The sequence below is a fragment of the Temnothorax curvispinosus genome, unplaced genomic scaffold (assembly GCF_003070985.1).
Source record: "Temnothorax curvispinosus isolate PA1 unplaced genomic scaffold, ASM307098v1 QBEX01013378.1, whole genome shotgun sequence".
NCBI classification, from domain to species: Eukaryota; Metazoa; Arthropoda; class Insecta; order Hymenoptera; family Formicidae; genus Temnothorax; species Temnothorax curvispinosus.
The window spans coordinates 40,053-55,489 of record NW_020223158.1 but is presented as its reverse complement, the minus strand read 5'-3'; the positions used below and the strand labels follow the sequence as shown (position 1 = coordinate 55,489).

Genomic DNA, 15,437 nt, shown 5'->3' with positions numbered 1-15,437 from the left:
GTATACAGGTTTTATAAATTAAAAAAATAAAAAAATGTATGAGAGCTAATAATATAGCGGGTAAACGGTGGGTACTTTAGAAGTAAAAAAATTTTTATAAGTAAATAAGAAATCTATTATATATATGCCAAGTAAAATATTTATAAAGTTTGTAATTTGTATTTAAATCAGTGCTTAAAGCAACCAAAAGAGAAAATGTTAAAGTTAAGATAATGAAATATGAACTTCAACTCGACATAATTGAAAAAATTCTCTTATATGCAGATTTAAATTAAAAATTATTTATATATATATATATATATATATATATATATATATATATAATTTTATATATATAAAATTATATATATAAATAATATATATATATATATATACATAGATATGCTAATCTGCATCTATAATATTATCTATTATTTTTTATTTTTTAAAAAAGAATTTGAAGATGTAGGTTAGAGTTTGAGGAGAAAAAATATCAAAGGTGCTCCTAATTAATGAGTGAGTTTGGAGAAAGGGGAATAGACTTTGAGCCCGCGCCAAGCGCGGGCGAAAAATCTAGTATTATATAACAGAGCTCAGCAAAAAATGCACATTTCGGCCGATTTTCAGTTGACTCCGCCTCCCGCTCTCCTTTTACCGCGACGTCCCGCGCGCAGCCAACGAGCTTCGCGAGGCTCAGGACCATGCCGTTTCGCGACCGCATCACCGTACCAGCACCCCGCGAGTGTTTTGTTAATAGTTTTCCGCATCACCCATGGGGTACTATTATTGACGCGTTTTTTTTTAAGTGGTATCCCCTGTAGGCCTAATCCACTGAAGACAGACAACCCTTTCATAAATTTCATTAATTGGAACTTTAATTAATGAAGAAGCAGAATTATATGTGTATATATATATATACACATATATATATAAATCTTTTAAGTGAAATAAAAAATACATTCAGTATAACTATTTTCTGAATAACTGTTACGTGGGCGCGAGAGACCCAACGCAACCGGCGCGATCGCGCCTACTTAACAGTCGCCATCATCAATTGTTTAAAAAATTTTGCTTTCTGAGAGTCATTTAAACTCTCTCGGTCGTAGTGGACACATCGGCTGATAGAAGTTGCTGTCGTTTGCAGTGGAAAAAAATAAGTTTTGTTCTTCTTTTAACAAATCTATCTTAACCCTTAAGCGCACATGGGGTGTAGGATACCCCACTCCGAACTTTGTGCTCTGATAAGTCCCATTAAAATGTCTTTTTCAATAATTTTTTTTAAACAATGTTAATTTTAAGAAATCGCTATAACTTTTGTTTATCCTTAAAATACATGACTTTAACTTCATTCAGAAATTTTTATGCAATAAAATAGTCAATAGCGTCGTTACAGTACATACTTAAAGACACTGGGGTATCTCATACCCCCAGTGCGCTTTACGTAATTTTTCGGAGGTGTGCGCTTTAAGGGTTAAGGATGGATCACAAAAGGTATGTTCAAGAATTTGATCAGTCTTGGGATGTTAATTATTTCTTCAGTTACATTTCCAATCATACGGTTTGTTTACTTTGCAGTTTTGAACTTTCGGTAGTAAAAAAAATTTACAGTAGAGAAGCATTTCATAAATAGTCATTCAGTCGATTACTCGAATTACTCACATTCAGAAAAATTAAGTATTATTAAAGGATTTAAATTAGTTTATCAAGAATGGTTATTTTTTCAAGAAGGTGCAATATCTTCTTCTAAATCTTCCTCTCAAAAATCCCTACTAGCCTTTTATGCTATTTCTTTGCTTATAGCACAAAATTCGAAGCCATTTACCGAAGGTACTTTCGTGAAAAACTGTATCATCGAAGCAGTGAAAGCTTTCGATAATTCCTTGACGCTTGACGAAGCAATGCGTATTCCCCTCAATGCAACAACTATTACTTCGAGAATTACTGATTTCAGTAATTCTATAAAAGAAAAATTAAAAAATTTTTTAAAGTCCTGTATGTATTTTTCTTTGTGTTTGGATGAGCACCGATATCCGACATACGAGTCAGTTGAGTATTTTTATTTGAATCGTGCAAGACGATTTCTCATGTGTCGAGGAGCTCTTAGATTTTGTCTCGTTACATGATACAACAACCGGACTTGATATTTTTTTAGCAGTCGAAGACTCGCTTAAAAAGTTTGACGTAGACTTCAATAAATGTTCTTCGATTGCGACTGACGGCGCAAAAGCTATGGTAGGTTCAAAAATAGGATTCGCCGGCCAATTAAAGCAGCGAAATTTTAATATTCCTATTATACATTGTATAATTCATCAGGAAGCACTAAGCGGCAAAGTTATCAAATTGTCAACAGCTATGGAGACTGTTACTAAAATCATTAATATAATTAAAGGTGGACACAAGTTCCTCAGTCATCGAAAATTTCAATTATTTCTCCAAGAACATAATGCTGTCTACACAGATGTCCCACTTTATTGTTAAGTACGTTGGCTTAGTGCTGCAATATGTTTGGAAATATTTTTTGCAATAAGAAAAGAGATCCTCCTTTTCTTGCAAGAAATAAACAATCCAAAATTTCAGGAATATATATCTGTTTTAAAAGATATAACATTTCTTTCCAAACTTGCCTTTATTACTGACATGACTAATCAACTTAGGCTTCTCAATTTAAAGCTGCAAAAACCAAATCAAAATATTTCCCAATTAGTTAGTCATGTTGATTCTTTCCGAAGGAAATTACAGTTATTCAAATCTCATTTAAATAATAACATTTTCCATTTCTTTCCTTCTTGCCAGATTCTTCTCGAAGAACATGGCAGTAGCTGTAATTTCAAGGAAAACATCCATTTCGTAGATTCTGTTATAGAAGAATTCGATACGCGTTTCACCTGCTTCGAAAAACTTCGAACAGAATTAATCCTCTTACAGCGCCAATCGAAAAACAGCATCTTAATTTACAGGATGAATTATGTGATCTGCAAAATAATATTTATTTTAAAACGGTTAAAGAAACCGGTGCAGATTTTTATAAAATTTCATCGAAATTATCCTACCCCAAGCTTCGAGATTTTGGACTCCGAATTTATTCTATGTTCGGATCTACATATTTGTGTGAGACTTCTTTCTCAAAAATGAAACTTATCAAAAATGAAAAACGTTCTTGTTTAAGCGACAATTCTTTATCGCGTCTTATGGGTCTTGCTACGTGTAATATGCAGATCGACGTTCCTGCTGTCGCTTGTAAAAAATCCCAAAAATAGTTATTCTGAATGTATTTTTTATTTCACTTAAGAGATTTATATATACATATATATATATATATATATATATATATATATATATATATATATATACAGGGTGTATCATTTTAAGTGATTCAGCTGAATATCTCTTAAAGTAAAAAAGATTGGAAAAATTGTTTCAGACAAAAGTTGTTTGGTTTCAAGGGGTACATAAGATGGTGTCATTAGTTTCACCTTGAATAGTTGCTTGAAGGTCACGTAAAGGTCACCTTCAATTTTTTAAATAAAACCACCTACTTTTTATTACATATTCTTGTAGCTTATCTCGAGGGCTTTCCAAAACACTATAAGAAAGTATTTTTTCATTAAGAACTTTTGGAATTATAAGGCTTGAAAGTTCTAGTATTTTGACATAAAATACAAAATATCTTGTAAAACATTAAGTTTGCGGTAATGTTACCTTAATACTTTTATGCACAGAATAATGAGACAAATCACGTGGTATAAACATTCAGTTATGTGATAATATTTAATTCATTTACTCGATTATGTAGCTCTACTAAATAGTTGTTTTCGCAAACATTTGAAGGGAAAATAAAAATACATGAATAGTTTAATGACTTGAATAAATATAATAATTACAACATAAAAATACAAAACCATACTTTAATTCATTCCGATAACAATCAGAAACGTTATCTCTCTCTATTAGATTTTAATTTTCAATTAATTATTCAAATCTTTCTTCTTTTATCTATCTGACAAAATTTAGATTGATTTCTTACTTTTTTACAGATTGATTTCAAACTTTTTTACAGTTCGAAGACCTGGTAAAGGTAGAGCCGCAGGAATACGAAGGCAACAGGATAGGTTTATACAGTTCCTGTACCGATTGTCCTCGGCACACATTAATTGGGGCAGACGAGGACGAGGACAAGGACAATACAGAAGATAATCAAACTTGTCAAACTTGGTTTGTACTGAAAAGATAAAATATGTATTTATATAATTATTCAATTGTAGGTATATTTCTATTATTTCTAACAATTGTTATTTTGATGCTGTTCCACAGGGCTTGGCATCAGTGTAAGCGGATATAAGAAGGGACAGCCTAACGAAGTAGACGTCTTCTACTGTACCAAAAATAAAGATTTTTATTTTATTTTTTATGAAGGTTTAATAAATGTAATATATTTTTATTTTTGTTTTGTAACAAATTGTATGTATCAGCTTCTCTAATGATATTAAATTTTTTACATACAAACTAGCGTATTAATCTTTATATTAATAAGCTAATAACTACAATTGTGTGATTGAGTTATAAATTAGAATTTATTTTCTGGATGAAGTAACACAGTAATTTAACAATATAAATGTAGAATAATAGGGGTATTCAAATAAGTTAAAGCTTAACGGTTTGACAGGTTATGTCGGGTTAAAGTCGAGTAAAAAGTTAATTAATTAACTTTGGGCGCGCTACTCTTTAAGGTTGTGCAAAATACATAAGTAACTCATTAACCTAACTTATCACATTAATCTTTGGGTTAAAAGTTTAAAAATTAACTTTTTACCCGACTTTAACCCGACATAACCTGTCAAACCGTTAAACTCTAACTTATTTGAATACCCCTAATAAATATTAAATATAATGTCTACTATACACGTAACACAATTGTGGCGCGCTATTATTCGTTGGACAAAAAATTAATTAATTAATAGATTGATTTTTTTATTGTATTTTATAATTATTTCGATAAAGATATTACATACACATTCTCTATTTTACGAATGGCGAGTAATATATGCATTATTTTATAATTAGTCAAAGTTTTACATAATCCAGTTTTTTTTTTCTTAAAGAACTTAAAGATCACGCAGCAACCATTAAATTTACAATATTATAATTATATAATTATAGTAAGAATTCATGTAAAATACAAGAAATGGCTGCGTCTAATCTTTATTTAAAGTGTAAAAAATTAATCTAAATTTTGTCAGATAGATAAAAGAAGAAAGATTTGAATAATTAATTGAAAATTAAAATCTAATGGAGAAAGATTACGTTTCTAATTGTTATCGGAATGGATTAAAGTATGGTTTTGTATTTTTATATTGTAATTATTATATTTATTCAAGTCATTAAACTATTCATGTATTTTTATTTTCCCTCCAAATGTTTGCGAAAACTTAACTATTTAGTAGAGCTACATAATCGCGTAAATGAATTAAATATTATCACATAACTGAATGAATAAAAATCACAGTCCTTAAAAATACAATGTAGCTACAATACACATATATATAGTGTTGCGCCCGTGCTGGACACCCGTTTGTGGGCTGAACTTGGCTCCGCTGTCCGCTCACCGCTCCGCGGAAGCTTCGTGCTGAAGCGCGTCCCTTGACTACGAAATATTGATTTATTGATTTCACGACGAGACTGTCAGATTTACGGGGAGACTCGGAACGTTCGGACGAGTTCTCCTTCTGTATCTTCAGATACGCTTTTCTGTACAAAGATCTCGAATAAACCTGAGTTCCTTATTTTGATAAACGAGTGTTCTCTTTCCCTCACGTGAGTCCGGAAGTGTGCGGCGCGAACGCGAGTGACCAGTAATAGCGAAGCGCGGCGCATCATTTCGGCGGTTCGTCCGGGATAGGACGAGCGAGAGCGGACAAGCGGAACTTGATGGCAAGCACCGAACCAGCTCCCACGTTGAGAAAGAGAGCGCGGATGGGGACCCCGAGGCCGAGAGGCCCACAGCTCGAGGCGGAGACGGAGATTCAACGAGCCGGCCCGAGCGCCCCTCAGCTCTCAGCGGAGGCAGAGATCGTACGGGCGATGCTGCAAGAGATGCGGCAGATCCGCGAGGAGCACGCAGCGGCAGCGTTGATGCGGCAGCGGGATACGGAGCCTCAGCGTCAGGAACGCTCACAGCTAAGTCCTTCCGTAAATAGAGCTCACGCAGATTCGGGGTCGCGAGTCGCGGTAGTGAATTGCGGAGGGGAAGATCCACGTCGCGAAACAGAGTGGGGCCAGAATATTAAATTAAAGCCTGACACATATGACGGGACAATTCCATTACGTGAATTTTTCTCTCAGTTTGAACTGATCGCTCGGGCAAATGGGTGGAGTGACGCTTCGAAAACGATTATCCTAGCTTCTTGTTTAAGAGGAAAGGCGCGTTCCATCCTTGAAAACGTACAGGATTTAGAAAATCTAGATTATGTGGAGCTGAAGTCGAAGCTCGAGTTACGTTTTGGTGAGGGGCTCCACTCGCAGAACTATTATTTGCTATTTACCAATAGAAAACAAAAGTTTGGGGAAGATCTCGCCGAACTTGGTTCCGATTTAGAGAGATTAGCTCGATTAGCGTACCCCGAATGTCCCTTTCCGGTTCGCGATAAAATCGCTTGCTCCCAATTTATCTCTGCGCTTTCGAATGGTTTCATACGGAGAACCTTTCAGCTGGAAGGGGTTACCTCTCTCAAATTTGCCATAGAGAGAGCGAAAGTGGTCAAAATCATACAGGGAGATAGCTTCGAAAAGAGAAAAAAACTTTATAATAATATTTTCGAAAGAAAGAACGGAAAGGATGCGCGTAAAGAGAATAATGAGGAAAAGGAGGGGGAGATGAAAATAGTCGGAAAGGGAAACCGGCGAGGCGGCCAGTTTGGCGCCGGCCAGAAAAAAAGAATGCTGGACTTGTGGGAAAACGGGGCATTTCCGGTATGAATGTCCAGCAGGGGAGGGAAACGTGAATTAGTCGAGCTCGGCGGGGAGGGTTCGACCCATGCAAAAAATGCCCCGGTTGTTGAACATTTTATTAGCTGTAAGTTAGATAAGAATAAGTTAGATAAGAAAAATTTTTATTGCGATGGCTTTCTGGACGGAAAACGTTGCTCATTTAAAATCGACACGGGCTCCGATGTTTCAATTGTAAGTAGTAGATTGATAGGGAAGAATAAAGAAAGAATTGTATTAGCGGATCATAATCTTAGATATCCGACGGGAGAAAAAGTCCCATTTGAGTCTAAAGTCTTGGTAAAAATTCAAATCGGGAAATATTCTCTGGAGATGCCCATGTTTGTGGCAAAGATTAGTGAGGAATGTTTGTTGGGCGCAGATTTTCTCGAGACGGTAAATTTAAAAAACATTTTCGAATCTTCTCTGGGAAATTCAGAATTTAAAGAGGAGAAGAGGGTTTACGATTGTTTTCGTGTAGTAAACTCTGCTGAAAAAGTACCTTCCTTTTTAAAAGAATTCTATGAGAGAGATTCTGTAAATAAAATCTCTTAATAAAACTCGGAGGGACGTTTTCTTTGCCTTTTTGAATGAGCATAGAGAAGTGTTTTCTGATGAGAATGTTGCATTCCTGCCCCATTGTAATATTGTTTACCATAACATAAATGTGGAGAATTCCTCCCCAATTAAGCAGGTCCCTCGTCGCATTCCAATTCAAATGCGAGATGAAGTAAATCAAATAATTGAGGATATGAGGAAGCGGGGAGTAATTGAGGAATCCCAGAGCCCTTGTGTCTCACCAGTCGTTCTGGTAAAAAAGAAGGACGGAACGATAAGATTTTGTGTGGACTATAGAGAGATAAATGCTGTTACAAAAAAAGATTCCTTTCCGCTCCCTAGAATTGATGACATCTTCGATCAACTCGCAGGTAACTGTTGGTTTTTTATCCTAGATTTAAAAAGTGGGTACTGGCAGGTCAAAATTCGTCCCGAAGACCGCGAGAAGACCGCGTTCTCTATCGGAAACGGGTTATGGCAGTTCACTGTAATGCCTTTCGGTTTGTGCAACGCTCCCGCGACGTTCCAGCGCTTAATGGAAAAGGTTTTAAAAGAATTTCTGGGGAAAATTTGTTTGGTTTATCTGGATGACGTGATTATTTTCGGGAAAAGTTTTTCGGAAATGCTTGAGAACTTGAAGATTTTTCAACGTTTTCAGGAAGTAAATTTGAAAATAAATTTGAAGAAATGTGTTTTTTTAAAAAAAACGTTAAATATCTGGGGCATATAATCTCAGCAGAAGGTGTGACCACGGATCCCGAAAAAGTTTCCACTGTAAAAGACTGGCCAGTCCCACATTAGGGTGGCTCTTATTCTCAAGGTTTGAATTTTCTTCGTGCTACCTCCCAGTTTGGTTCCATTTTATGAAAAAATAATCTGTGTTAAATTTCAGATCAATCGGATAAAAGGAAAGGGTGCCCCCAGGATCTTGAAAATCGAAATAGTCATAAAATCACAGAAAAAAACAATTTTATTTGTTTATCTTGCGAAGTATTAATTATATGCAAAAAAATGTTATACAAAAGTTGTAGATTTATTAAAAATGCGCATATTATTATCTATTACTTTTTCTCGTACGACTAACTATTTCCGAGAAAAATGTGAAAATCACTTCTTTTTAGTACAAATCTTGACGCTGAGCGGCTGAGATAAAGTCTCTTTTTTATAACCTGGAAACTTTCGGCGGTAATCACTTACAATCTGAAGCACATACTGTTTCTGTTGCTCATTTTTCGTAAATAATTTATTATAATCTTCCATAAGCTTGACCCCTCTCTCAGCCGAATCATTTACAACTCTCAATTTATTTAATAATTCCAGACCTTTTACAAAACTTTCATTTTTATGCCACGTCAACGGTTCTGTCTTAAGGAATTCATCATTCAAGTCAAATCTTTTGAAAAATTTTCTAGTTTCGGTGGAAACAAATTGTTCAATTCCGTTGTTAATAATTTCTGGGATTTTATCGATTTGTACTTTTATTCGCTTCTTATTTTTGTTTAATGATTCTGTTTCGCGATTCAAAGCATTGACCATTTTTATTTTTGATTCAAATGATAAATTTGTATCAAAGAAAGCTAATGCGACAACTTCAGGGCTCAAATACCATAAATGATTGCTTAGTTTTTGTAAAGCAACATGAGAGATACCACGATCAACAGCTTGATATTCAAAAAGTTTCGAAAGAACCCTGAAATCCAGATACGGTGCTTTGATTGCAGAAGGCGCACAAAACCATGCTTCGACATACACACTGACAAGAAAGATACAAATATCACAGATCGCATTTTCTTCTTGTAGTGATAATATAAATTCACCACGAAACAGAAAGATTTTCAAGCAATAAATCGCTTTGGCCATCCACCTCGCATGATGGATGGCCCCCGGAACACGGAAAGATATTCCACGAGGTGGTGCTTCGCCAAGGAAAATTGCTGTTAATTCTAAGAATTCCTTATAATCCTCTCTAGGTTGCTGTTCCCTTAAAGTATTTCTAACAAAATCAAGAATTCGAGTTATATCGCCCTGATTCAAGTGTCCCTTGACCTTTTTGTTTTCAATCCCGGATCGGAAATTATGAACATTGATTCCAGACCAAGCGTTTTGAAATTTTTTAAAGATTAATACATTCGGACCTGTAGTTTTACCCATCTTTTCCTCGAAAACGCTTCTAAGAATGATTTCATATATATGATGTCTACAAGGTAAATACAAAAGATCTTTTTCTAAAAAATTTTCTATTAAAACGCACGCACCGCTAAATCTTCCAGTATTCGTTGCTGTCGTATCGAAAACTAATGCTTTAACATAATTCTGAAGACCCCATTCAGCAAGAGTTTCACAAACAGCAGATGCCTGCTGTTTTCCAGTTCCAGATTGCAATCCGGGCACTCCAAGAAGTTGCTCAGTATCGTTATTCGAAAGAATCACAGGAAGTCTGTCCACAGTCTCTTTACCTGTTAAGGCTGGAAGTAATTTACCATCCCAATGCACGACAGCAGCTTGCAATTTGGCGTCCTTGAAGTGCTTCTTAATTTCAGCTGCTCTTTCTTCGCGTATTTTTTCTCTATAAATGTGAATGGATGACCTGTTGATAACAAAATCCTGAACATCATGACCCAATGCCTCGGTAGTAGCAATCAAAATATGAACTGCATCCCTGTCACTAATTCTACATTTATCTAAGGCCGCAGCAAGCTTAGTAGTCATTATTTTACGGCGTCCTCTCTTCCTTTTTGCTTCTGGTAATACAATTTCCATATCTTCTGGGAGAGGACGTTGTACGACAATATTATCAGTGAATTTGCCAGCAACTGGTACTACATTGATACCTGATTCTAAACTGCTGCTTGAAGTTGTCGATGTCTGTGACGACATCAATTCGACAGTTTGCTCTTAAAAACAAAAAGAAGAGATTCAATGATACGAAATCAAATAAAACAACAGAAATGTGCAAAAATTATCAGTATTGAATGATTGAAAGTTTTTTTTATACATTACTCACTTAGTTGTTCAGTTTCACGATCGCTTCGCTTTTTTCTCGCCAAGGTTGTCTCTTCTCGTTCCACAGCTCTTCTTTCTCTTTCAAGTTCTTCGTAATCGATTCCGTACATGAATCCTGGCCGTCCTTTTAACCTTTGATTAATCAAAAACTGCTTATCTTCTTCAATAGTAATCAAGTCCAAAGCGTTAGCATGTGCAATGTCAAAAAGATCCTCCAGTTTTAATTTAAAATCTGCTTCTTTTTTCTTATCAGCCTCCCGTAATCTCCCAGCGTGTTTTTGTAGTTGCCTCCATTCTTGGTACAAAGCTTCTAATTTTGGGATGCAGTTTTTTATTTCCCGAGTTGGAATTCGTGCTTTTTCCCAAAAAATCATTACTTCCTGCAAAGCTAGTCTGGCACTTTCACGTAAAGTTAACTTCACCACACGAATATTGAAAAATAATACATTTAACACTTGTTTATTTGATGGCAATTTACTTCCAGTTATATCATGCGAGTAATATCCGAGTAAATAAATTTTCTCACGTAAACGAACAGAAGACATTGTGACATGAAACTTTGTTTTCACTCGTCCAAATTCCGAGAGAGAACTGTTGTCCTTGAGACGAACATCTGCTCACGTGCAAGCATTAAGCCCCTTGCACAATAGGCGATAGCGATAGCGATAGCGACAGCGACAAGTTTAGTACTTATACGAAAATATACCTATAATACGCAAACTAAATTTACTAACAGACTAACTATACTGTAATTACTGTACTGGAGTAGCTTGATTCGTGGCATTACTTTTTCTCGAAAATCGTTAGTCGTACGAGAAAAAATGATAGATAATAATATGCGCATTTTTAATAAATCTACAACTTTTGTATAACATTTTTTTGCATATAATTAATACTTCGCAAGATAAACAAATAAAATTGTTTTTTTCTGTAATTGTATGATTTTTTCGATTTTCAAGATCCTGGGGGCACCCTTTCCCTTCATCCGATTGAGCTGAAATTTGACACAGATTTTTTTTTTCATAAAATGGAACCAAACTGGAGGGTAGCGCAAAAAAAAATCCCCCAAAATTTACCAAGAGTAAATAAGAGCCACTCTAGTCCCACATAATAAGAAGCAATTGCAAAGTTTCTTAGGATTTTGTTCTTATTACCGCAAATTTGTGAAGGGATTCTCTTCCTTGGCAAAACCTTTGTACTCCTTGACGGAAAATGGTTCCAAATTTGTTTGGGGAGAGGAATGCCAAAAGGTTTTTAAGGAATTAAAACGGGCTTTATTTTTTACCCCGGTTTTTACTTTTCCTAAGGGGGATGGTGGATTTATTCTAGATACCGATGCCTCTAATGTTGGCATCGGCGCGGTACTTTCGCAAATACAGGAAGGGAAGGAAAGGATAATTGCCTATTTTAGTCGGGTGCTTTCCAAGTTGGAACGCAATTATTGCGTAACCCAACGGGAACTTTTAGCTATTGTGGATTCTATAAAGTCGTTTCGTCATTATCTCTTGGGACGGAAATTTTTGATCCGCACGGATCACGCTTCTTTAAGGTGGTTAATGTCTTTCAGGGGACTCGAAGGGCAATTGGCTCGTTGGCTGAAAAGACTCCAGCAATACGAATTCGAGATTTTATATCGGAAAGGGCAGACCCACAAGAATGCCGACGGATTGTCTAGACGACAATGTGAGATGTCCGGTTGTGAGTACTGTGCCAGGGTGGAAAAGAAGAATGCCGAAGGGCAAGTTAAGTCTGTCGCTCGCATAGTTTTCGGAGGGGAAAGTTTTGAGAGCTGGAGTAGAGATCAGGAAGAAGATCCTGACGTCGCTATCTTTCTTCGAGCCAGGGAGACGGGAGAGCGTCCTCCGCGCTCCGAGATTATCGCTAGGGGTGTTTCTGCCCGAATTTATTGGACTTATTGAGACGCACTTATCCTCAAAGATGGAGTTCTTTATAGGAGGTAGGAGGCTCCCAATTTAAAGTCAAGCTTTCTTCAGCCTGTTGTTCCTCGGAAACGCGTGAAAGAAATTCTGGAAGGATCCCACGATTCCTCTTCGGGCGGACATTTCGGGGTAAACAAAACTTTAGAAAAGATCCGGAAACGTTTCTATTGGGCAACTTGCAAGCAAGATGTCGAAAATTGGTGCAAGTCTTGCGACATCTGCGTAGTCAAGAAGGGCCCTGCAGGGAAGAAAAAGTCTCCTCTTCAAATTTTTAACGTCGGGGATCCGCTTGTAAGAGTACAAATGGACATTCTTGGTCCCCTCCCGACGACTTATTTTGGGAATAAATATCTCTTGGTTGTTGTAAATTGTTTTACAAAATGGTTGGAAGTTTTTCCACTTAAAAATATCAGGGCAAAGACTGTGGCGGATGTTTTTGTTAGCCAGTTTGTTTTTAGGCACGGAGTTCCTGAGGAGGTCCACACGGATCAGGGAAAGAACTTCGAATCTAAACTCTTCGCTGAATTAATGGTTCTTCTCGGAATAAAGAAAACGAGGACCACGGCTTTGCATCCTCAATTAGATGGTCAGGCTAAGCGCCAACATCAGACCATTACAAATTATTTAGCGAAGTATATCTCTAAGAATCAAAGAGGTTGGGACCGTTGGGTACCCATGTTTTTGCTCGCTTATAGGTCTTCTAAACACGAGTCTACTGGCGTAACTCCCGCGGAACTATACTTTGCCCGAGATCTGAGATTATCTGTCGATTTGCGCCAAGGGAGACCACCGAATCCGGAGAAGTTCCAATTAGTTGAAAATTATATTGGGAATTTAAAAAAAAAGCTTGAAGAAATTCATTTTAGTGTTAGGGAACGAATAAATGTCAAATCTTCGCAAGTAAAGACCTGGTACGATCGGAGTGCCAGGCAAACTCTTTTTGAACCATGTCAAAAGGTTTGGTTCTTCAACCCTCGTAGGAAGAAAGGAAAAGCCCCGAAGTTACAGGGCAATTGGGAAGGACCCTTTACCGTGGTAAAAAAGCTTAGCGATGTTATTTACTGTCATACAAAGGTCGCCTACTCGGAAAAAGAAAATAGTGCATGCTGATAGACTAGCTCCTTATTCAATCAGGAAAGTGGAGTAGGTCGGAGCCCGGACTAGGAATGTAGGGAAATAGGAATTAAATTTAGTAAAAACTTGTTTTGTTATTGTTCTTGTTACTGCGTTTGATGCTTGTTTTTACAGTTAGTCAAGAAGGACTTTCGATCCGAAAAAGTGTTTAAAGAGGACTGACGGCGTAGTCCCATCTTAACTCTTTTCGTCATTTAAATAAGAAAACCGCCTCGCCCACGGTTTTTGACCGTGGTTTTCCCGTGGGACGTAGGGCGAATGTCGAGGCGGGGACTGGGGAGTCTTGCAAGACGCAGGGTCCACGGAAGTTCCCCCCCCCCCCATGTCCAAAGATTTAGAAGAGGAGTCAACGCCGGAAACAAAGAGGGGTCCACGCTGAACCAGAATATTAGCGGTGTTCTAAGAAGAGTCGTCCTGAAACCGGCAAGAGGGACCAGCCTGGCCAGCTCTCCCTCGGGAAAAGCCAAGACAGGAGACCCAAGGAGGAAGAGGTCAAGAGGACCGAGCTTCCTGGAAAAAGGAACTTAAGAAGACGGAGCCCGGTAACCCGCAGCAGCAGCTAGGGGTAGGGCAGGAGTCCGTCACAGAATCCCGGGAACAAATACCACCTGTTCACTGCCCTTCTGGATTGTCGGGACGACAATCTTGAAAAGGGAGGGCAGTGTTGCGCCCGTGCTGGACACCCGTTTGTGGGCTGAACTTGGCTCCGCTGATCGCTCTGCGAAAGCTTCGTGTTGAAGCGCGTCCCTTGACTACGGATTATTGATTTATTGATTTCACGACGACTGTCAGATTTACGGGGAGACTCAGAACGTTTAGACGAGTTCTCCTTCTGTATTTTCAGATACGCTTTTCTGTACAAAGATCTCGAATAAACCTGAGTCCCTTATTTTGATAAACGAGTGTTCTCTTTCCCTCACGTGAGTCCGGGAGTGCGCGGCGCAAACGCGAGTGACCAGTGATAGCGGAGCGCGGCGCAACAATATATTACAATCTATTTTATAATGAATCTCATCAATTGTGCGATAAAACAAAGTTATTTCTCTGGTTATAATATTTACAGTCTTTTGAATCTGAATCTTTTAAACGACGAAATTGGAGAATTCGTTGAATCTAAGTTTATCAGATTTTATCTTTCTTCCTATTTTTATCCGACACTGTATACTTGTCGTAACTTTTCGTTTGGATCAAAAGGTTTTCGTTTGGATCCCATCTATTCGCTGGAAAAATGTGTTTGTTCCTCTCGTACCATGATCTAAAATAACATAAAAGAGAATTATACAAAGTATTCCTTTAATTGTGATAAATACCTAAGTAAAACTTTTTCGGCATGTGATTCCTCGGTTTCGACAGAAGCATTGTGCATAACACGAATATCATCGTGAACGTCAAATGTGAACAGAGGCCCGCTTTTTCCTCGTGCCTAATCGCAATATTACATACATTATTAAAATAACATGCCAACATTGTGATATTGCTTCATAAGTTTGGTAAATGTTAAGATTAAGGGCGACCTCACTAATTTCAATGACCTTGATATATGTCGTCAAGGTCATGACCCCGAGTGACCTTCAGAAGGTTTTAGCCGTCGCTTGCTATTCGTTAAAGATTATTAACAAAAAAAGTTTGGAAAATATAGCAGCTATTTTGAGTATTGAAAGGCATAAATAACTAATATATATGTCGAAATAGTTCACGCATACACTTTCTATGCGAAACGAGGTGCTACATGGGTTCGTGACGCGCTTTACAAGCTCGAAATATATAAACCTACTTAGTTTATTGTAATTCTTTATCACCCCCCTGCGGTCACATGGGTTCGTGGCACGCTTTAAAAGTATT

The 15,437-nt window shown here is 37.2% G+C and overlaps 2 protein-coding genes and 1 pseudogene across 3 annotated transcripts; 2 read left to right on the top strand and 1 right to left on the bottom strand.

The window, feature by feature from the left end:
* The first annotated feature begins 5,665 nt into the window (after window positions 1-5,665).
* LOC112463501 lies at window positions 5,666-14,494 on the top strand. Of its 2 annotated transcripts, none has more exons than XM_025029925.1 (2): window positions 5,666-7,889; window positions 13,710-14,494. In XM_025029925.1, exon 1 carries the CDS (start codon window positions 5,905-5,907, stop codon window positions 6,949-6,951), a length of 1,047 nt encoding a protein of 348 aa, XP_024885693.1. In that variant the 5' UTR covers window positions 5,666-5,904; the 3' UTR covers window positions 6,952-7,889; window positions 13,710-14,494. The 2 variants fall into 2 exon arrangements, with proteins under 2 accessions (XP_024885693.1, XP_024885692.1); XM_025029924.1 differs by having other exon boundaries at window positions 12,089-14,494.
* On the bottom strand, window positions 8,570-10,425 carry LOC112463500. Its single transcript, XM_025029923.1, has one exon. The coding sequence runs from the start codon at window positions 10,393-10,395 to the stop codon at window positions 8,626-8,628; it is 1,770 nt and encodes a 589-aa protein (XP_024885691.1). The 5' UTR covers window positions 10,396-10,425; the 3' UTR covers window positions 8,570-8,625.
* LOC112463499 overlaps window positions 12,178-15,437 on the top strand; it is a 27,110-nt pseudogene continuing 23,850 nt past the window's right edge.